Source organism: Falco biarmicus, chromosome Z, assembly GCF_023638135.1.
Source record: "Falco biarmicus isolate bFalBia1 chromosome Z, bFalBia1.pri, whole genome shotgun sequence".
Lineage (NCBI taxonomy): Eukaryota > Metazoa > Chordata > Aves > Falconiformes > Falconidae > Falco > Falco biarmicus.
Genome location: NC_079311.1, coordinates 79,364,190 through 79,387,427, shown reverse-complemented (window position 1 = coordinate 79,387,427; position 23,238 = coordinate 79,364,190). Strand labels below are relative to the sequence as shown.

The 23,238-nt window shown below is 50.1% G+C and overlaps 1 protein-coding gene across 4 annotated transcripts in view; it reads right to left on the bottom strand.

Annotated features, from left to right (window-relative positions):
• The window catches only part of CTIF (cap binding complex dependent translation initiation factor), a 141,543-nt gene that overhangs the window by 13,317 nt on the left and 104,988 nt on the right, over nucleotides 1-23,238 (bottom strand). For all 4 annotated transcript variants that reach the window (XM_056325211.1, XM_056325212.1, XM_056325213.1 and 1 more), the window contains one exon: nucleotides 3,570-3,725. In XM_056325211.1, coding sequence (XP_056181186.1) covers nucleotides 3,570-3,725 — 156 coding nt within the window. The remainder of the gene's footprint in view (nucleotides 1-3,569; nucleotides 3,726-23,238) is intronic.

Below are 23,238 nucleotides of genomic sequence, written 5' to 3'. Positions count from 1 at the left end.
GACCATCAAGAGCAGGAGCCAGGTCAACTTCCTAAATGGCTAGAAGTGTTTTCATCATGCTAGATAAAAGACTCATGGAGGAACATGGTCCTGGAAGATGCCACCACTGGTCCAACATGAGGATAGCCAGGGCTGGAAGCAGGCAAGGGCCAAGCCCATGGTGCCCTGGCTGCAGCACAACCATCCCTGGGGAAAGCATTTCCCCAGAAACAATGCCCTCTTCCAGCTTCTCCTCAATTCCCCAAAGCTCCAAGGGAAGAATAGGAGGAAAGCTCGCTCTTTTACTTCTATTTAACTTCTCTGCTTTGTTATTCTTTTCCCAGGCTCCCTAAATTTGATGGCTGCAATAATCCTCTGGTTCTCATCTGCAAAGGGCTCTCCTCTGGTTGCCATAAAAATTCCTCCTTTCTCCCAGCTGTCCTCAGTGCTGATCTCTGGGCTGCGCTTGGGTATCCATTTCCCTTTTCCAAGCTGAACTATGCAGTACTCCAAGCAGAAAAACGTTTTGATCCAAACCACTATCCAAACTTACCGTGCTTCATCAAACCATTTTAACGAGCTGGACTCACGTTTACTTCTCTTGGCAAACCACCTCTTTGCCTAAAATCCCAGCCTTGACCCCACTAGACCTTGTTGTGAAGATGCTGTCCGCACACCCAAATCTCCCCCCAAACCCCCAGAAAGGTTCTGGAAATTAAACATTTTGATTCTTTGGGGATTCAGCTCCTGGGAGATGCAGTCACCGTGTTGGATGTGGTGGTAGACCCTTCCTTCGCCCCCTGCCCTGTTTTCCAGCAGGCAGCTCAGGTGATGGGCACGGAGGAGGATGTGGCAGAGCCCCCAGGGACAGGGGCTTGGCATGGACCACGCTTGTGCCAAGGGGCACAGCCACTCCTTTGGCTCCTGAAAGGCTGCCCGGGCGAGGCGGCAGCTCTGACCCAAATTTCCTTTGCCATGATTAAACATCCATTCCCGTGGCTAACATCAAAACACAGCGGTCTGCCTGCTTCCCTGAGGATGGTGATGAACGCTAGTTCGATTAACCAGCAAACCCCAGCATTTATCACTCCAGCCTTGCCTGAAATGAACTCCTCTTTGGATTTTTTTTTTTAAAGCCCACAAAACCAACCCATCCACACTGCTCAATAAATAACACTGGCATTGCCACCCGATGTCCCTAGCTCCCCTTCACCGGGCCACCCAGCACTGATGTCCTTGCTGTCATCCTTGTTTCCTCCTACCCAGCCCAGCTCCACAGCTAACGATGGTGTTAATAAGCTTTTATTTGGGGGAGGGGGGGAAGGAAAGGAGCTAAGTGAGGAAGCTTTGCAAGGGGAAGGGAAGAGACATTCCTGCCTCAGTCATCAGGCAACTTTCCCCGTCCTCTTGCTTACTCCCTCCCTGACCTTTGGCTGAGTCTGCCAAGGCTATAAAGGAAAAGGGAAAAGGAAAAAAAAAAAAAAAAAAAGAGACAGGGAAACTCAAAAGCAAGAGGAGCTGAAAGGACAGGCAGAGGGAGAGATGTTATCTTGCCTCTGGTAATGATTTATTGTCAAAGGATGGGTGGGCTGAGGCAGAGGGAGTGAAGCATGATTGTGGGCAGGCTTTGCTGGGGGATGCCCGAGGGGGAAGGAGTTAGGGGCTGAGACGGTACGTGGGGATGTATTTGCTGATCAGCAGGAAGGGGAAAAACCCATGATGAGCACCACTACACCTTGTGAACCTGTCCTGATGCAAACGGAGGTCCCAAACCTTAGTCTGCCCTGGGACACCAGCCCATGTGCTTCATGAAGCTCGCCAAGGGATGAGCCCTCCGTACGATTACAGAGTTTCCACCCCCTCATAGAGCACCCGGCAGGGTCAGCCTGTGCAGATGTCCCTGTCCCCTCCTGGTGCAGCTGGACCTCCTTGGCTGTGTCCACAGCCTGGTTTTGGCTCTGGCAACTGCCTCAGAGCCTGGCACCTATCACTGCTGATAATCGGTGGTCGGGTTCTCCTGGGCTGGCCGTGCGCCTCAGGATTAGCTGACGGCGGTAAAAAACAGTGGCGAGACAAAACCCCATCCCAGAGCCACAGAAGAGGAATGGAGTGAGTCAGGGTCACAACCCCGCAGAGTGAGCAGTCACGGATCAACTGTTTTGCTGGAAGGCTCAGGCTCACCCATGTCAGCTAAGCTAAGAGTCTTCTTCTCTGACAAACGACACCATGGGAACAGAGCTGTCCTGCTAGGGAACAGAGAGATGTACTTTTAAGAACCAAATTTATGCATGACGTCTTGATATCATTAGTAAAGGCTTTTTTTGGAGCTGCCCTGTAGCAAAATATATCCTTGATAACGTGAAATTCATGTCCTTCTGTACATCTCTACATTGTCACCATGTCCCCACATGGTGACAAGAGGGACTGTGTTGGCATGGCAAGGGCAGACCGGAGTGGGCAGGGAAAAATCCTGGCAGAATCAGGGCTGGGTTGTGTCACGACTGTGATGGGAAGCCAAGGGGAACGGGGACTTTGCTAGACGCCAAGATCTTCCCCATAAGGTGACACATACCGCTGTGGGCAGAGATTTTGGGGAAGTTTGGCTATTCTTAGCACCCCTCTCCCACCTCCTTCTCTGGATATGTGTGCCTCGTCACGATGCCCAGACTCCTTCTCACTGCTACACTCACCGTCTGTGAACCCTACCCACAATATTACTGTGAAGACAAAATGTTTATGATGTGCTTGCATTCAGAGAAAACTTCCCATGCATGTAAAAAAGTCATCGCTGGCATTTTCTTTATCTTCCCCTTGCCCAGGGTCTAGGGGAGAACTTATTTTACAGCAAGTTATTTATGGCCTGACAGAAGCACTACTGACAATTTGAGATTCACAGCTCCAACCTCGGGCAGCGAGGTGGATTTTTCTGAGAAAGTCTTCGACAGACAGCATCAGGAGACAAAACCATCTTTAAAACAGGACAGGGGAAAGCCTTCTCCTGCTCTGCTGAACATGAACACCTGAGTTGCCTTTTCTGTTTGTCCTCACCAAGGTTTCTGCCCCCACCCTGAACCACGGGGCAGTCAGGCTCTGAAATGAGCTTGTCAGGAGCTCAGATTCTGGTGCCCCAACCCCTGCGGCACGGCTGGGTTTCTGCTGCACTAGGTGGGGGGTAAGGACATACGGGACCTCACCTCTCTCCCTCTTCCCTTCCCTCAGCCTGCCCCATCTATTCAGGCGGCTTCACCTGTTTTTAAGAAGCTTTTTAAGCACCTTGGGTAGGGATTTTCACAACGTTGGGATTTGCAAACTCAGACGCTGGGTTTGCAATCCTGACTGCTGGGCTTTGTGAACCCTTGGACAAAGGGGTTTTGCATGGAGCACGTGTTTTTAATTAGCAGAAACACAATATGCAGGAAAAGCCAAACATCCCGGCAGACACAGGTACTTTTGGGGTGAGAAGTGTTGATGCTGGCAAAGCAAACCGCTAGGAATCGTAAAGCAAACATCTACAAATCCTGGCCACCTCAGCCCTGCAACGCAGCAGCTTGGGTCCCAGGTGGAGAAGGACAAACCCTGAAGGCATTTACCTCCCTGAGGCAGGTATAAATGGGGCAGACAAGGACACGAAAGGGCTCTCCGGTGCTGCTTCTCATGGTGCCGAAGACTTCGCAGAGAAAGGTGATGAACCCCAGCCAGCGCTCCACGTCCCGCTGCTGCAACTCCTCCCGCATGGTGAAATCCTTCTGCAAGAGGGACAGAGACAACAGGCTGCATCAGCAAAACCGCATCGCCATGGGAGAGGCAACGGCTGTCTAGAGAGAGAATTAGGAGGAAATTGAAACTCAGGGTGGGGGGAGGAAGACAGACAGACTGACTCTTTAGTAACAGTGGGGAGATTACTCAATGCACGCGGAGTGGCTGGAATTTCAACACAGCAAAGCCACCAGAAAGCAGGTATTGTAGAAATACCACCAACCCTTGCAATAACTGCCATGGCTTGCGCTACAGACGGCGTCCCTGTCCTCTGTCCTCCCCCTCGGACAGACATGGTGACTCTTTCCCATATCCACAACCAAGATCAAATAAAAGCAGCAACAAAGAGGTTAAATTAAATGCAGGGGAAATGCAATGAAAGCTGGTGGCCGTGCCAGGCTTGATGGTCCAGGTGGACCTGCCCAGCCTGTTCATTCCAGTATCTTCAGCAGACCCAGTGTCTGGCCAGGGGCATCTTAATGGCCTGGCTGCTCCCTGGGGTCTCACAAAATTACAGCACAGACTGGCTCCTTGCCTGACCAGAAGATCAGGGCAGCCTGAGCTTGGCATTAAAAGGTCACCCTGCTCCTGAGCTGATGGTTGCCATGACCAAGGATTATCCAAATGACGTGATTTATGGAGCAACATCAGGAGGAAGCATGCAGGGAGAGAGCTGACTCTCCATCAGTCCTCCAGCTGGGGAGAAAACAAGGGATTTGCCCAAAAGCAGGGCATGAACAAAGGATGTATGTGTTGGGAATGTGTGGCAAAGAGCAAGGGGCAAGACAGAAAAGCAAATAAAAGCTTTTCTAGAGGCTTATCTAGAAATGTGCCATTTCTAGAGGATGGCACAAGGGAGTGCATCACACTCAGAGCCAAGAGGGTTTCCCTGGGCTCTCAGCAATGCTGCAGAGCTTCTTGCACGATGTCCCACACAACTTTGCTTGTCTGTGTCCATAGTGACCTTTCCTTGGTACTAAAAATTAGTAGACACTAACTAGGGGAAAATTAAAGAACAGGACAAGTTCGTTCTCAGCAACGAGTGTTCCCAGTGTGGGTTGCGCAACATTTGAAATCCAGCAACTAAATAGATTATCTTCTATCTTTTTCATCTCAGTTTATTCCTACTGCCTGAGACAAAGGGCTTTTTGCTCCTGCGAATGCTCCGACCTGCAGCTGCACTCCGCAAAGCCAGGGAGATATAAAAGCCACCACACCAAAGTTCCCTCTCATGCCCTGGACAACACATGAAACAAAGGTAAGTAAAGCAGCTGCTAAAGAAAACCAGGCAAAAGCATGATGATTATTTTCATGACACAACCGTATGCATAGAAGATCCAAGAGAGGAGCTATTTATAAGTTTCATTACAAAAGGAAAAAAAAAATTTGCATATGCAGGAAAAAGACTTGTAAAAGAACCGAGGCACTTCTTAACCAAACAGTGATGACTAATCCCTCTCTCCACCCATTTCTATAAGGCAATTGCCCAACTGTGTCTGCGACTCCAAAGTCAACCTGTAGCTAAATCCTGTTGGGTCTTTTCAGACTCTCTGGGGGAGTTTGTAGAGTCTGTCCTTTCGTTATCCAGCTGGTCCCAGGGCAGCGACAGAGGAGAGAGTTATTTGCCAGCTCAGGTTATCACCCCAGGGTTACCAAATTACTTGAATTTTAATTTAAAAAAGTCCAAGAGAAATGACCTCCTGATTTTTGAGAAATTACAAACCACAAGCAAGAGCATCCCGTGCCCCTTGTCTGCACTGATGGGGACCTCCAGCCTTACCACCCATAAAGTCACCCACCTGTCACCTCCAGCCTGGAACAAAAAGCACCCTCAGAACCCTGGAGCTTTTCACTGATGCCCTGAGACCTCTCGATCCCCTGGCACTGAGCTGTCTCCTGCATCTCATGCAGCATCCCTGCTGTCTCCAGCCCCCAAGCCATCCTGTCCCTCCCAGGCTGGATGCCCCCCGACAGCCCCCTTGTCCTGCCTGGGAATGTCCACGCTGATGTACCCAGGGAGCTGGGCCATGTTTCGAGGTCCCTGGGACATGCTGGGAAATTCCTAGCCACTCGGGATAACCACATGGGCTCTGCAGTCCCAGATTACTGGAAAAGAATAAAAGCCACTGCAGGAAAGTCTCCTCCTTCCTGTTCCTGCTTCAAATATACCACCCCGCTCTGCAGCCTTGCGAGAGAGAAAAATGACTCTTCAACATTTCCTCTTTACAAGAATATTTTCTGTAAAAAAACCCGATCAAACCAATCAACCAAACAAAAAAATTCCATAAAATGACCACCCAACTAAGCCAACTCTCAGGCCTGGGATGGGAGCTGGGCAGGAAGGGATACCACCGCCTAGCACCCTCTTTTTTTCATCCCATGGCACCTGACGGGTGTTGCCACCCAGCAGAGACATCAGTGACCACCGTCCCCCCAGCTTTGCAGCTGAAGAAGACCCTTGCAAAAGAAAAGGGACTGGGGTCCTCTCCCAACCTCCCCAAGTAATGAAAAAGCTAGTGCAGACTTTAATGGACCCCCATGAAGGACAGGAGCAGGGGATGTAATGTGGGATGAATGCAAACATCACCATGAACGTTTTCACCCAGAATGTGATAGAGCAGTGGGAATAATTCTGCTTCACTAGCAGCCTGAGTTTGGGCCAAATTTTGCAAAAAGAGATCATCTGCATGTACTTTGCAAAAGGGGAGGGTGATACAGATTCCTTTGACAAAAGTAGGGAAAGCACCTTGCCAGAGGCAGGAATGACATCTTCTGGACCATGCCTGACTACAGACAAGAGATGGGCTTGCCAGGAGCTGAACCTCTGTGGTAGCTGGACTTGCAGCACCAGGGCTCTCCTGAAGCACCCCGAGATACCCATCCGCTTCGGTCCTGCAGGGTGGTGCTACACCAGTGTCGCAGGACGCATGAGGAAGGTGGCCTGGGGAGCTTTGTTCTTAAACTGGGCTTTCAGACACCCGGTCTGACCAGTACCATGGCACGCACAGACAGGCAAGCCGACACCAATGCTGCCCATGTAGAGGTGTCCTGCTCCCCTGGAGGTGTCCATGTTTGAGGAGACTACTGCTGTCATCTAAGTAATTTGGTCAACAGAGCTATGGGTGCGATTCACCTGGTTGCACATCAGCCGTGCTCCCAGAAGGACCCACATGACCCACCACACTGGGCATGGAGAACACGGAGAGGAACCCAACTGCTTCTCGGAAGAGCATGCAACCAAAATGGATGAGCCACACCAAGAGCGTGGGAGAGGTGAAGAGCTGGTTGGCAGTGAAGAGTGGCTCAGCAGAGCACAAACCCCATGTCCTGCGTGCCCAGGGCACATCTGATGGAGCCATGCCCTGACCCACAGACCTCCACACCACTGACCAGAAGCTTTGAGAAGGCTGAAGAGCGCTGAAACCAGACGGCCGGGTCACTGCCCTGCCCAGTGAACTTTCTTTGCTCTGGAAATGCCTCACGGAGTTATATAAAAATAACCTGTGGATTGGCTTGCCCCGTGCTTAGGTGGTGATGTCAGGGCAGTAAGCAAATTATCTTTCATCAGTTTGGCTGTATTTTTAAACATGAATTGTATTACTAATTTGAGGGTGCCCTGGCCTGTAGATAATCTGGGCGCATTTAATGGATGACCTTCCTTCAGCGCCTATAGATTAAAATAAGATGTATTTATACCAGGTAGCAGGCTTGACCTCCCTTCCCTGCCTGGTTTGGGAGAAAAGTTCATTGGGAAATCACGTAGCAAGGCGGGGATGCCAAGGGGACATATAAAGAGGTCTCATACAGGACAAGTTTGGGGCATAAACCTGAAGGCTAACCATGTTCGGCATGTTGGGCCTCACCATGCATGATGGGCAGGTCTGGGGTGGCCCATGTTCATGCAAGATAGAGATGGGCTATGGCTCAGCCCACACTCTGACATCCCCCGCTGGACCTTTTCCAGGCTTGGCTGAAGCTCCTGCCAGCAAGGGAAACAGAAAATGCTTTGATCTTGGGGCTCTCCACTCTTGCACCCAAGTGAAAGACCGCTCCTCATCTCGATGCAGATGCAGCTCATGCAATGCTACCCTTTCTTGGCCCAAACATGAGACCTCTCCAAAACAAGCACCAAGCTAGAAGATCCAAGAGGACGGGCCGCTCCATGGAAGAGGAGGAAAATCCATCCTCTACCATCTTTGGTGAGCAGCAGAGTCAAGCGAGATGAGAAGCAGCATTTTGCCGTTGGATCTAAGCCCTTGCTCCAGCCCAGACAGCTGCAGCCGAAAATTCATCCCTTGGGAGTTAGCCACACTTTTTTTAAGACGAGTCCCAAATAACTTTTCCCCAGATCTGGGCCCACCGACTCACGGCTGACTCTGTCAGTGGCAAGTTAGAGGGCAAAAGTTTAGCGTGGGATAAAAATGAAGGTTAATTTAAGCATCGCCACCTTCTGATGGAAAAAAAAAGACACATTTGGGCTTGTTGCTCTGTAAACACAGGGCTCTTCCTCCGGCAGCTCGGCTGTTTACTCAGTCATTGTCAAGGAGGCAGGAAATACTGAGTCAGAAATACTGCACAAAAAGAAATATATAACGCTTAGATATCAGTGCTAGGCGCTATATAAAAAGCTGAGAGAAGCCGTGCTAAATACTTACTCTTACTGGCAATGCGCTACAAAAGGTTGGAGCCTTAAATGGCTCTTTGGAAAGGGCTTGAGAGAAATAAAATGGGTTGGGGGAGGGAGCTGGCAGGCAGGGGCTTTAACCAGCCCTTGTTGCTCTCCTGGAGGAGCACGCCAACGCCTGCTCCCTCCCCAGACCCTCCTTGAAAGGTCTACAACAAATGACATTTTGCACGCTTAACATTGCTGCGTTATTCCCTGTTTATAAAAATAATACTTCTATGCAAGTCCCGGCTTGGAGGAGGTTCTGGAGTGCAGCTTTGCTTTCTGAGGGGTATAACCCAGTGAACTGAGTAGTTTATAGCACTGGCGTTCAGAAGAGGCTCAGAGGGTGCTGGAGGAACCTGTGACAGCACCAGGGAGAGATCGAACACCTCCAACCATGGATGCTTGGGGTCTCACCGAGCACCTCTGAAGCAGAGCTACCACCCACAGCTTCATCAGGAACATCCCACTCCACACGGACACCTCTACACAAGCTCCTTTGCTGTACTAAAACCACCAGACATGGTGGGACATGAGGTGGGACCATCTGCTCTTCTTCCAACTACCCTCAGCAACACTCCCAGCCTCTCCGCCCCACTCTGCTGACACTCTCCAAGGACCACACCACACTGAGACCACACCACACCATCCCTGCCTGTGCTACTGCAGCACAGGGACAATAAGACAAAGCAGAGTAAGACAACAACAGAAAAACTGCTTTGAACCAACAGCTTCCATGTGGGACTGGGAAACAGTAACACAGGAGGCTGAGATTTATTCCCAGTCCTGTGTGGGCTCCCATCACCTCTGCACCCTGATTTCCCAGCTGGCAAGCGGGAACGATTTACTCATCTTCCTCTGCAAAGCGCTTTGGGGTGTGTGACAGAGACATGCAAATCATGGCAATTATTATTACTCCAACAAAGGAGCTATTGACATTTAAAGCAGATAAAGCTTCTAAATTACGGATGACATCCTGTGCCCAGCCTCGCAAAGGTCCCAACTTCACCCAGCCATGAGGCATTTCACTCCCACAGACTTTCATCACATTGTTTCCTCCAAGCTAGGTCTGCACCAGATGAACATGCACCAGCTTCTTCTCAGGGTGTTTTGGCCACTTTGGAAAGGCAGCAAATCTGACCGGTGGCCTTCAGCATGGACCTGGTTTCATGATGGTCACAGCTCTGTGAACATTTCTAATCACAGGGGTCTCCAAAATGCACGGCATGGTGAAGGTCTAGGTTACCAGAACTGTGACCACCATCCTGTGGGCACCTACCACCCATCAGCTGACCACTAGATGATATATAACTTGTATGAAATGCCACTGGCCAATTCTACAAGAACAACCTCCCATCCATCAAACTGACACAAACGGTGCTTATTCCTCTCAAAAGGATTTGGGCAGGAAGGGGAAAGTAAGGTCAGAAAACTCCTTGTTCATCTAAAGGAGAGGCTGAGCAAACTCCCAGGATTAGGAACATCCGTGATTTTTAAATTCCTCAGGTTTGGGTAACTGAGGCAGCTGATAAGCAGAGCCAACAGGAGCTGTGGTACTTCCTGTGTCCCCAAACAGCCTGCAGTGACCTGAAGCTCCTGCCCCTGGTCTCACCACGGCCTCTCCACCTGGCTCCAAATCTGGGAGCAACGGCAATTACCCACCCCATGTGGGCATCTCATCGCTTGAGCTAGTGACCTCTCTGAAGGCTTTAGGGGCTGCAGAGGTGCAAGCAGTTAATTATTGATTTAGTTGAGGTTTAAAGCACCCAGGTGGGAACATAATGATGGCTGTGCAAACAGAAAAGCATTGCTGTTAGCTAGCAGCTGCTAGAGATCTTTGAGCACTGTCTCAGTGGAAGCTGTGATGACCAAGAGGATGAAGCAGCAAGGGCTGTGTACCATGAACAACAAATATCATTTTGTCCAGGTGTAAAAATCTTCTTTAATGACCCTCTGAGTGCAGAGAAAGCAAAGCGAGGAGAAGAGGCAGCCCAAAGGAAATCCTCTGGTGTCCTGTTATCTCCTTCTTTTCAGAATTGAGATGTGGCGATGTCCTGGGAAGATACTATGTCCCACGGGTCAGCACAGCTCACCACCGAATTGGAGCAAATCTCGTTTCCAGAACCAGAACACATTTCTATCTCCACCGAATTACTAAGGCTTATACCACGTTATCACAGGTCCATTCCTCCAAATCATTTTCAAGTGGGATAATGCCCAGAGCAGAAGTACTCTGGAAGAGAGAGTGGGATGCTCTGGGAGCTCTGGCTGCTTCACCAGAGGACGTTTGCCAGTATGTCCTCCAGCGGTACCCAGGTGACAGCGTTGTCTTCCTTGTTACTTAATTTTTATTGCCGCCCTTCCTATCTAGCACCTTTCTGGGTTCCCAAACACGTGCCAGAATGTCAGCTCAGCTGGATAACAGCAGTTTATCACCACTTTAAAGCCCTGTTATCCCACGGACCCGGACACAATCACACAGCAAAATGTCATCGCCTGCCGCAGCCAGCCCTTACAGCGAGCAGAGGGGCATGGACAGCCAGCAGGACACACTGACACAGGGAAATAATGATACCTTTGAAAGCCAGAAGCCAACCTCTCAGTCCCATGAAGAGAGACTGGCAGGGAGACAAGGGACCACAAAGATACACAAATTAATTTCCTTTCTGGGTTGTTGTCAGAGCAGCTGGTGTGCCTGTTCGACCCAGCCCTCCAGGGCTGTAATGCCCAGAGGCAGCTCCTGCTCGGCAGGCTTGGTCCCCTGGAGTGTTGCAGAAGAACCTCCATTAAGTCCTGTTGCTGCAGGAACCATGAGGCAGCAACGCGCCCTTTGCTCTTGCAAGTGTATGTGGGAAAACCTTGGGTTACCTTTGGATGTTGGCAGACACCGTGAGTCCTCTCCCAGGCAGCAGATAGGGGCAAAGCATCCATGTCCCCAAAACCATCCTATCCCCCAGGCCAGTAAATCCCTCCCTGCTACACAGAGGTGGTAGGAAGACAGGCAATCAAGCACAGTGGGTCCCTGCCCATCCCAGCATCTGCAGCAGGGCATGGAAAAAATGTAAAAATGTATTAATATAAATCTCCCAGCCCACGGGCCACGTTCCCCAAAGCATGAACTCTGTGTAAAACCATGCTGGTTTGAAGAAATCCCCCAGGCAAGTGTATAGAGGATGTTTTATATGGGTGGGGAAGGTTTGATGAGCAGTTTTCAAGCCCTTCCCCGCATCAGGGCAAGGTCTGAGCCCCAACACCATCCCCAACATCTGCTCAGAGGCCAATTCTATGCCCGAAAACGTGCCCACTCCATGCCCAATGCCAGCTTGGGGTGGTGACTAGGATGCCAAGAGAGGCCGATGGATGGATCCTGCCTTCAATTGCCACAGCCAGGGGTGTCCTGCCTTGCAGCCCACCGGGATGCGCCAGGGACCAGCTGGATTTTGCCAGCAGGCTGTGCTTTTATTGTAAGCTCTGAACACGCAATGTGTCCTCTCTACAAGGCAAAGGTGCTAAAAGGTCTATTGGGACGGGCCAAGTTTGCAAAGAGGGATATAAAAGGAAGAAAAGTGGCCATGGAGGCAGGTGCTGCTTTGTCCAGGCACCACGAGTGGAGAAATTCCGCTTGCATTTAAAATGAAGCTGCACCTGTTGAAATTCAAGTCTGCCCAAGGATGAATGAAACCAGGTAGGGAAAAAAAGCAGTCAGCTAACCCTGTTTGCCATTGGGAGCTTTTCTGCACAGACGCGCTTGGTTTATGTTGGCTTAGTCCTATGAGGGATTTTCCTGGGTGCCTGGGAGCTGGCAACAGGATGCTCTCCCTGTGGGATGCTAAGCTCTTTCTAGTGAGTATGTGCTTGGTGGTGCTTCACCGCAGGGTGGGACCACCAATCTGCTGAGCTGGCTGGGGATTGTAGGACATCAAGGCTTGACCTCTGCTTCTCCGTAAGCCAGGACTGATGGATGAGTGAAGCCTGGTGGCTTCCCTCATCCCCAGAACCTGCCCGTGAAGTGGAAGACCCCAAGCTGGGTGGTGCAGGGAAGCAGACAACCTTTGGATGGACCTCAATGCACACAGATAGCTACAAACAGTTCCAAGAGGCAGGAAGTGTTATAGAATCACCAAATGGTTTGGGTTGGAAGGGACCTTCAAAATCCCTCTAGTCCAGCCCCCTGACATGAGCAGAGACATCTTCCACCAGACCAGGTGGCTCCAAGCCTCATCCAACTTGGCCTTGAGCACTACCAGGGATGGGGCACCCACAGCTGCTCTGGGCAGCCTCTGCCAGCGCCTCGCCGCCCTCACTGGCAATAGTTTCTTCCTTCCATCCAGCTCAAATCTCCCCTCTTTTGATTTAAAACCATGCCCCTTGTCCTGTCGCGACAGGCCCTGCTAAAAACTCTGTCCACATCTTTCTCCTGAGCCCCCTCTAAGTGCTGGAAGGCTGCAGTAAGGTCTCCCCGGAGCCTTCTCCTCTCCAGGCTGGACAACCCCAGCTCTCCCAGCCTGTCCTCCCAGCAGGGGTGCCCCGGCCTCTGACCATCCCCGTGGCCTCCTCTGGCCCCACTCCAGCAGGTCCAAGTCCTCCCTGTGCTGAGGACCCCAGAGCTTTACTATGGCCAGAGATCTCGGCTTTCTCCTTTAAAAGAAAGCAAAAAAAAAAAAAAAAAATAGAAAGAAAGAAAGATGGATGCATGAAATCAAGGTGGATGGGAGAGCACGGGGTGTCATGCCTGGCAAATTCATCATGGGATGGGTTTTCCCTTCATCTTCCCAGAGCCTGAACCGCATGGGTGAGGAGGGAACCGGAGGAGTTAATGGACTACCAGTCAGAGATATTTGTGGCACCCTGAGTTTGTGTAAAGTTTCATACCGGGACCCTTTTCTAAATTCTTTTGGTCATGGGAGAAAACATTGCAACTGTTTAGTCTGCAGGGAGGTGATGGCTCTGGCCCAGCACTCAACATCACTGAGCAAACATGCTGGAAAGCAAAGGGGCTGACACCCCTCTTGTCTCCTCCCTTGCTTTTCACTCTGTCTCTTCCACCACCGTGGCCAAACATCTGATGGGCATCAGGGTTGGTGCCGAAGCTCCCTGCTGGAAACACAGCTCTGGGCTGCCTGGGATGGGGGACAAGCCACCACTGAAAGCCAGGACCTGGAGGTGAAGTACCAGTCTGCTAAAAAATATTATTTACACAAAAGAGTTCAGAAAATCTTTTCTCAGGGGCTAATACTTATGAATCCTATGAAGCCAGGGAGATTCTGCTATAGGAAATGTATTTGGCTATTTTGTTTCAGATGGATGTAAAAGATGCATGAATCTTCTCTGCTTATCCCCTGAAGCATGGAGGTATGGAGCACCAAACAACACCTCAAAGCTGCCTGTCTATGCCAGAACAGCTGAGATTACAGAAAAGAGCTGGAGAAAACAACAGTAAACTGCAAAATGCCGCGATCCCTCCAAACTTTCTTTCTTAAAGGGATACTCATGATTACCGCGGCATATTTTGCAGCATTGGCAGAGTGGCAGACTGTCAGCATCACCACGTAAGACCACTGGAATATTAGAGAGATGCAAGGAAACAGACCTAACTCTTATCAATGAAGCAGAAACGGAAAGGTTTTCTTTTTCCAGCCTGACACTACTTCCTTAGCCAGTGCACACTTTGCTCTCACTGTCTTCCCCTCCAGTTCCTGCTGCTCCTGGGCTAGGGGTGATATTGCTGGGTTTGGGTTTCCAGTGCTGCCAGAGATGCTCCTCCTAGCCCTTCTTTATTAAAAAAATAGTATGTAGAGCAACAGTAATAAAAGCAAGCAAGCAAGCAAGCAAGCAAGCAAGCAAGCAAGCAAGCAAGCAAGCAAAGTGGAGGAATTTATTACTGGGAGGGGAAAAGGAAGCACTGGGTTTGGATGCTTGGCAAGGGGGGAAAGCATGGGGGGCCACCCAGGGGTGGCAGCACTGCTGATGAGACCAGAGGACATGTCATGATGGGGTGGCATCATCTAGCCATGCAACATTTACTCATTTACTCCTGTCCTCAAGACTCAGATGCTGTGTTTCGCACCGGTATCAGCCCCAGCCAGGTGTGGGACAGGGATGTGAAACAATTCTCATGTGCCTCATTCCTGACCCGCTGCATATCCTCCAGCACCTCTGCTCCTGGGACTCACCTCACCAAAGCCACTTCACACCAGCATTTTGCATTTGCTTGTTTAAATGTCAGCAGCAGGAAAAGATGAGGCTGTGCAAAATGATACCCACAGGGGAGGTAAGAGAGATGTGGACTCCATGGCAGCACCGATTCTCCAAATCCAGATTTTGACAGGTAGGTACACACAAACATCCAGCAGTGAAAAAACCTGAGCCTAAACCTGGCCAGGGGATGCTGAGGGTGCCCATGCTGTGCTACCCACGCTGCAGGTCCCATGGGACCATCCCTCTGAGGTGCCACCACAGCAGGCCAGCTGTAAAGACCAGCCAAAATCCGCTCGGGGCAGGCTGGGCTTGAGCATGTCAATCAAACTCCCTCAGCTGGAAACTAAATTTGGCATAAATTCTTGTGGCTCAGCTAGAAATCCTTAAAAAAGAAGAGATTTCCTGCTGACAAGCACAAGAGCATCCCCCATATCCCATAGCCGAGTGACGCCAGGGATGGGCAAAGCACAAGCTATCCCATTTTTCCCCCCTTCCCAGGAAAAAAGAAAAATAGGTACTGTGCCCTCCAGCATCCTTTTAGCCAAACCCCAACTCTGGGGTGATGCTGGCAACTGCATCTGCTCTGACCTTGGCTCAGGAGGTGAGGTCCCTGGCACCTGCTTCTCCAGCATGCTCCTCTGCCAGAAGGATGCTTCACCCCCTAGCAAAGTGACAGGGGGACGTGGGGGTTTGCAGGATGGGTCCCAGGCAGGGCAATGCCTTGCAGGGTCCCAATGAGCCTCCAAAAAATCCTGTCCCCAGGCCAGGTAAAGAGAACCAGCAGGGCTGGAGATGGCAAGGCGGCTGTGGGTAGCAGCAGGAGGGATCTTCCAACCCCACAGCATCCTGAAATCCCCACCTCAGGGCGGCTGCAGCAGCCTGAGCCGGATTTATGCCAGAGTAGGCAGGAGCAGATGGTCTGGCGGGAAGGTGCCTTAGGCTGGCTGAATCCCTGGGCTGGCAGGAACATGCTTCCACATCCCGGGACTGTATTTGAGCCTTTCAGGAGAAAACAGCCGGAGCTGATGCCAGTCCAGCCTGGTCTGAGGGGATCTCAATGCTGAAGTGTCCCCCCTTCCTCCAGCATAGCGGGTGCAAGGGTGTCCTCAGGCATTTCCTCACCTCTCATTCAATGGATAAATGGATTTTGAGGTTGTTTAGTTGTTCCGCCCCTCCCCCGCCCCCCCCCCCCCCCCCCCCCCTTCTCCTACCAAAGCCTCAGGGGCACCCTGTGTGGCCCTGAGCATCCTCATCCACCAGCAATGGCTGGGAGCAGCTAGGAGCCCACCCCACGGGTCACTTGCTGCCCAGATCTGGCCCAGAGCTGCAGGCAGGCTGTGCAGTCTGCAGTCTCCACCTAGAGCCCGGCAGAGCCTCTGCTCCACACTGCTTCTGCGCTACAGTCCATGCACAGGCTGTGCATGGGTCCCACCAGCCAAAGGCCCCTGGTCTGAACCTGGCTGTACTTTGAGCAGGCAGCAGCTCAGCCAGGGATGCTGACACTGCTCACCACCATACTGCAGGACCGAGAGGAACCTCTGCTAAGTCCCACCACCACTTGAAGATGCCCAGATAGGTCATTCACTGGCCAGCGGAGATGATGGGACACCAAGTACTATCCCTAAGGTCACATCACATGCTGGAGCAGGGGCTGGTCCCCACCATGGCTGTGAAGCCTTGGCCCCTCCAGGGTGAAAAGGAGCCAGGAGAAACCACACACAACTTATTTACGGAGTAAAGCTGATGGCTATTTTTTCACGACACACCTGAGCATTGCAATATAAAAATCTTACCAGTGCACTGAATTCAGGTCAAATATGCCATTCTTTCAATCCTAAAGGCTTTATTGTTTTCTGGGTTTTCCTTTTTTTTTTTTTTTTTAACACAACTTAGTCCTAGTCCTGCTTACCATCAATCTCTCAGCTGCACAATGCCCTGCTACTCACAACTCAACACCTTCTCTGTGCACAGCCTCAAGCCTGGCTGTGTTGGATGGACTCCAGCCCCTGGCTACTTGCAGGGCAGTGGGGACGACCCTCATGGCATCCCCCTGTGCTGCCCACTGGTACATCAGTGGCCCTAGGGCCACCTCCAGCTGCAATTCAGCTCCTCAAGTCTGTGAGCCCTGAAACCCACCCCTGGGCTTGGGCTGAGGACTGATGGGCAGTGCAGCCCCACAGTCAATTTAAATTGGGGTGCAGCTCAGCTGTTCCCAGCTCGGAGGGCTCCTAGTGCCTCTGCGCCACAGCTCCTGTCCTCGTCCCCTCCCTCCTATCAGTGGGAAAATATTGCCTTTTTTTTTTGCTCTCCATTAAAACCCCTGATCTTGGGTTAAACCCCTTTCTGTGCTCCATTAAAACCCCCCTCATTTCACCATCAGCCCCCAAGGAGGCGATGCACGGGTGCTCCCTCACCCCCGCCATGTCCCTGCGTTGTGGAAAGGCTGCGAAGGGCCCGACGGCTCCTACAGCCACCGCTCCACTTGGGAAAAGCGGCAAGTTTAAAGCACGCAGCTTGATATTTAATCTCGGGCTCTCCAATAACTCACAGACCCGCATGGAACCTGTCTGCCAGCAGCTCCCGTAACCTCGATGGCAAAGCCAGGCGAGCTGCATTACTCCGGGCAGACGGCAATGCTTTGGCCAGTCTCACGGGTGACGGCGCGGCCAGCTCTAATTGATGCCCAGCTCTTCCCTTCACCTGCCGGCACGGGCAGGGTGCCAGCCCGCTCCCCTGGCTCCCTCTCCTGCTCGCTGCCGACACTTGCATGGGTTACGTTTGGCCCTGGATGACTAGGCAAAATAATCGAAAAATTAGAATAAACCCATAAAATTATTCAAAATAACAGAGCAATAAATATTAAAATAAAAATTTAAAAAATACAATAATAAATACGCTGTTACAGAATTACAGAGCACCTTCAGAAGCACAACTGGGGGCAAATGAGAGGGAAGGCATCTCCTTCCCGCTCCTTCTTTTCCCCATGCTTGAGAGCAGGAGGATGCAGGCAGCTAGGGATGCTCCTCACAGCCACCATGGGGCTGCGTTCCCTTTACCCCTGCAAGCCTGTATATATACCACGTAAATCTGTGTGTGCATGAATTTAGAATTGCCTTTGAATTCCTGGGCACATAGAAAATAAATTCCATCTGCAAAGCTGTATTTAGCAGGCAGCTTTCACCGGTGAGCCCCACAGCAGTATATGAAACCAGGACAGTGCTGTCAACATCAGCACAGAAATGTAAGGAAAAAGGTTTCCAAGCTCTGAAAGTTTCTGCAAACCCCCAAATGAAGGGGTTTACACAAGGGCAGCATCATTTGCCACCTCTGCCTGCGCTGGGCTCCTGCGGGGCTGCCAGAGCCCATTGCACGCATCAGCTCTGAGGTTCACCACCCAGATGTCCCTCATCCCTGCAGAAGAGCTGTGGGGAGCAGCTCAAGCCAAGGAGGCTTTCCCCATTGAATTACCACCTCACCTTGGGAAGAGCCCATCAAACCCTTCTGGAAGAGAAACCCAAGGCAGCAACGCTGGGCTCATGCATAGGTCGAGGAGATGGATGCGGCGCGGCTCCATGGAGCCGAGCATGCAAACCCTCACCGCTGCGGCACTCGAGATGCGCACCTTTATGGGTTTAGGGTTTGCCCCAGGGACCTTGGGACTCTTTTTTTCCCCCCTCCTGTCTTTCATGAAGCAACCTCTCTGATATCTCCTAGGCAATGTCTTTTCTGAGACAAGTGGTACTACTGCGCCTTCTGTGCACAAACCGGACCATCTATAATTCAATTAAATTAAAAACAGCCACGGAAAGAGGGACGATGGGTTTTGTGGTCAATGCTGGACATGGCGTACAGGTCAGATGCTCTCCAGCTGTACTCAGATCCTCCTGCCACCGTCAAACCACAAACTGTTCCTCACCAAAGACCTAGACCTTAATCATGTTAAGGGGGGAAAAAGTCTGCCTTTCAGCATTAATCATGTATATTACTTCCACAGCCCAATTCCCACAGTATCCCCCCGGTGTCTTTATCCTCACGACGCCTATGATGCAGAAAGGGTGGCTATCACTGGGAGGTTACGTTGTTTGCTCAAATAAGAGGAAGCCTACGGGAAAGGAATGATTTCAGCTCATTCCTCCCAGATCCTCATGCTCAGCATGGTAAACCCTTCCCATTGCACCCTGATTTACTGAAAGGAATCAAACAATTCCCCAGTACCTAATGCCACATCATCTACATCCCAAGATGGGATTCAAGCTAGATTTTCCTCTTCCATCCTCTGCCTGGGTCAACAACAACAGATTTTTGGCCACCGCCCTGGCTGAGCCCCTCCAGAAGTAGTCACACCAACTACCTTAAACCCAGTTGAGCGCACTGAAATCGAAGTGCAACCTCTGCCAAAACCCATGGGGTTCGACTCAAGTTTCTACCAGAGCAAAGCACAGCACCGAACCAAGGGCAGGACATTTCTGGGGCATTAAGAGATTAAACTAAGATGATGAAGAAATCCCGCATAGGTATGCATTAGGGTGTGCAACAGGGTATACAACAGAGTATGCACTAGGGAATGCAACAGGGTGTGCAGTAGGGTATATCAAAGAGTATACATTAGGATATACCATAGGGTATGCGATAGAGAATGCATTAAGATATACCATAGGGTACACATTAAGGTACGCATTAGGGAATGCAGTAGGGTATGCAGAAGCTATACATTAGGGTATACCCATAGGGTACGCAATAAGGAATGCAGCAGGGTAGAGCACAGGGTATGCATTATTTTATGCATCAGGGTATGCCATAGGGTATACAGCAGAAATAGCCCTTCTCCACTGGCACCAAGGCATTTCCAACGACAGGGACGTACCAGGCGCTGGCTCTGGCTGCACGCCAGCGTGTGCTCTGCAGCGGGCTCTGCAGCTCTGTGTCAAGATGTTAGTTTCACGGTGGTGTGCGGTTGTTTTTTTTTTTTTATTAAAAGAAGGTATCAGCCTTCTGTTTGATGTGCTGTTGGCCATGGTTGCTAAGGGGAGCAGTGTACAATTACAGTCCCAGTGATGTCCACTCTAATAATACACTTGGCTCTGCATAGCTCAGATGCAGACACAGCTCTGCTATAAAGAGCACGGCCATTTCAACAGAGGAATACTCCAACTTATGTTACACGTAAAGGGTTTGTGGCACGTTGCTTAACACTCCCCCACTGCAAAAAAAAAAAAAAACCAAACCACCACAGCCTGGATACGCCAGTGAGTGAAAACTATGACAAGCAAAAACCTCTCACAGCACGCTTACTTTCAATTTATTAATTAAGAAGGTATTTCTAAAAGGGGTGAAGAAACCATACATGTGTCCATCAAGATGTTCTTGCATGGTCCTGTCTGCCCAAGGTCCCTGGGCCCAGTTCAGTCAGGTCCATCCCAAGGGCTCACACAACTCAAAATCGCTCCTTGAACAAACACCGAACCAAACTCCATGAGCAGAAAATCAAACCCAAATTAATCCCCCCGAGTGCTGAGACCCTGCAAGAATCTGCCAGAGCTTTTCCAGCTGCCCACCCCATGACACCACTTTCCACATCTCCCTTCAGCATCCCAGAAGATTTGCGGCACCCAAATTCAAGATTCAGCCAAGATTTGGGACCAAAATACAGAGCGAGGGATAAATTCAAACCAGAGTTTTGCAACAGATCCCCTTAGAGCCTGAAATGGTGCAACACTGGCCAGTGGGATGCTCCTTCGATGACCTGCTGGCAGGGAGGGGGATGATGTGACAGCATCCCCATGCTGCAGTGCTGGCATCTGTTTTGGGACCAAAACAAGTCTCCTGAGATAAGCTGTGAATGTGTGCAGCCCCTGAGCACGAGCACCTTGTCAGCAGCTGAAAATACAAGAGGAGCCAGGTTAAAAAGGTAGTTTTACTCTGTTTATTGCCTGTTCTGTGGGAAAACCCATTGCTGCTTGTTTTAAGGTCTGGTGGGGTATAGGGATGCTGGTAGGGTGGCTCAATGGGTTAATGCATTCATTTGTGAGATCCTCTGGTGGGGCTGACCTGTTGCCATCACAGTCCCGAGAGAAAGGGACAAACAAGCCCCTACAAAACAGGAGCATCTGCCGGGAGCAGATGCGGGGGCAAGCGGTCCAGCCCCAGGCGCCAGCAGCACAGGGGGGATCACGTTGATCCTGATTTATCACACCCCGGCAGAGTAATTCCCCAGCTTGCCAGTGCCTGGTGAGCCGAGCTCCTTATGTCCGGGGATCAGATTAGTCTGAAAGGTGCTAGAGAGACATAAATCCAGCTCTGGAGCAAGTGTTTTTTTAAAGTATTTTTTTTTTTTTAATTAACGGTGAAGTATCTAGAAATGGTTGATGAAAAATATCTGATGGTGGAGGGGCCACTACTGGAGCTGTGTAATGTTATACCATCAACCTTATGTCAACATCATATTGATACGGACATATCAACATTGTATCACCAACCATATATCCATGTATCATACTGATAAATTAATATATCCATAGGATATCCATATCACTCCATAACATCCACATATTATCCAATATACCATATTGGTATTGATAATATATCATTTATCAGTATCATAAATCCCCTTATTTGCCCCATCAAGGCAGCTGTGGTGAGTCTTTTGTGCTTCATACCTGGGTTTGTCTCCAGCCAGGGCTGTCAAGCCTGAACACATCACAAAAATTTCCAGTTTAGGGCTTGACCAAAGTATTTAATGAATCAGTGTGAATGCATCCAACTATTTTGCTTGGGAAAACTAACCGTGCTTGCAGAAAGTCAAAATCCTTTACTATCAGAAAGGAAATGTTAAATTATTAATTTCACACAGCACTTTTCTTTTGACCTGTAGTGATCTGTCACCTTTTGCCCCACCAAGACATTTTAAAAAGATGTGCGGTTTGGGGCTGAGCAAATCCCTTCTGCATATTTTACTATGCTCCAGCACATGAACTCAGTCACCCGCACACCCTGCTCACTCTTTGCATTTCATTTCTTCCCAGCTGTCCACAGCACAGACATCATGCTCCCATCACACCAAGACTGGCTACATGTTCCTGGGAAGCACTTTGGGACTCTCTGGAGATGTAAGATATATTATTTATCCTACACTCCTGCTATGAAGAGCTGAATATGAAGCCAGTTATTATTGCACATGATGCTATCGTATAAATCAGCCTACTGGGTCTGTTAATAGGGTTGGAAGCGCTGGGGCAAGGGAAGAAAGCACGTTGCAAGAGTCCTCCCTAACCCAGGAGGACTGCCATCATCCCCAGTTTTTGGATAGAACTCTGCTGCTCCCTGGTCATTGCTCCTGGACTTTTGGATTTACTCAGCAACACTCAGCCGGAGGAAGATACAAGCGTGACCTGGCATGGGAAGAAGAGTGAGATGCACGAAGGGTTTAGAGCCCCCTCCAGCCCCTTTGCTGCTAAATCTGGGATTGACCTGACCACAATTCATCTCCTCCTGCTTTATAATTGCTTTGGAAATAAACTGATCAGGAAAAAACCCACTGCCTGGTACCTGCAATGGGCAGGCATGTGCTGCCCAAGGGCTTTGAAGGAGCAGGCACAGGGAGAGATACTGGGTTTGATATGTGCCCAGAGCACTGAGAGAAGCAAAACTATACCAGTGATTTTGCAGAATTATCTTAGATATTAATTTTGATTTTAAAATATTAATTTTGATATTAAGATTTAATCTCAAATATTGATTTCCGTTATTTTATTTTGCTCCTTATTTCCCTGCTTGCTGTCTTGCCCATAAGCCAACTCAGCCCACACAAGGTACAGGCAGCCAGGCACAGCAAGGGACAATCTCCAACATGAGCAAGAAGATGTATCAAAAAGTGGAGCGATGCTGGGCACCGAACGTGTGCTGAGAACGGAGAGATGGAATGAGAGGTTTGTGCATGCCACAGACAACACATATGTGTGTGGGAACTGCCAAACGGAAATGCATATTAAATTAAGGATGGAAATTCACAGTTTCAGCCCACGTCCTGTGTCCAGACAGGCAGAAAGCTGGAAGGCCACGTAACACCCTCCCAGAAGGCAACCCTGCCTCTGATGGCAGCATTACAGCAAAGCACACTCCCCCCAGCAGACTGCGGGCAGTTGAGGACACACCTATTTCCTCATCATCCACCATCATCATCATGGACCAGTTATCAGAGACACCGCTTTCTTCTCCAACTTTGCTGTCACTGATGGTTTTGGAGCTGAACAATCAACCAGTGCTGCACATATCAATAAACATGTCACCCAGAATAATTTGCAAATACACAAATTATTTCAGAATTTCAGGTTGCAATCAGAAACTAGGAGCGAGTGCTTCAGGTGACGCAACCAACAGCCTACTTAGGGACCACGACTCAACTTGCTACCTCTGGTTGCTGAGATTGACTTTAGCCAAAAAGAGTGGCAAAGACCCTCCAAGGTGACTTCTCTTCATGCCATGGGGATGCTGCCACAAGCAATCCACTCATTTCGCACGTAGGAGCTGGTGTGAGATACCGTAATTCCAGTACAGCTCATGAAATGGGAACGATGAGCCATCTGACAATGCCCTCAGCGCCACGTTATCTATAGCAACCACGAAAGATGTGCACAGACAAA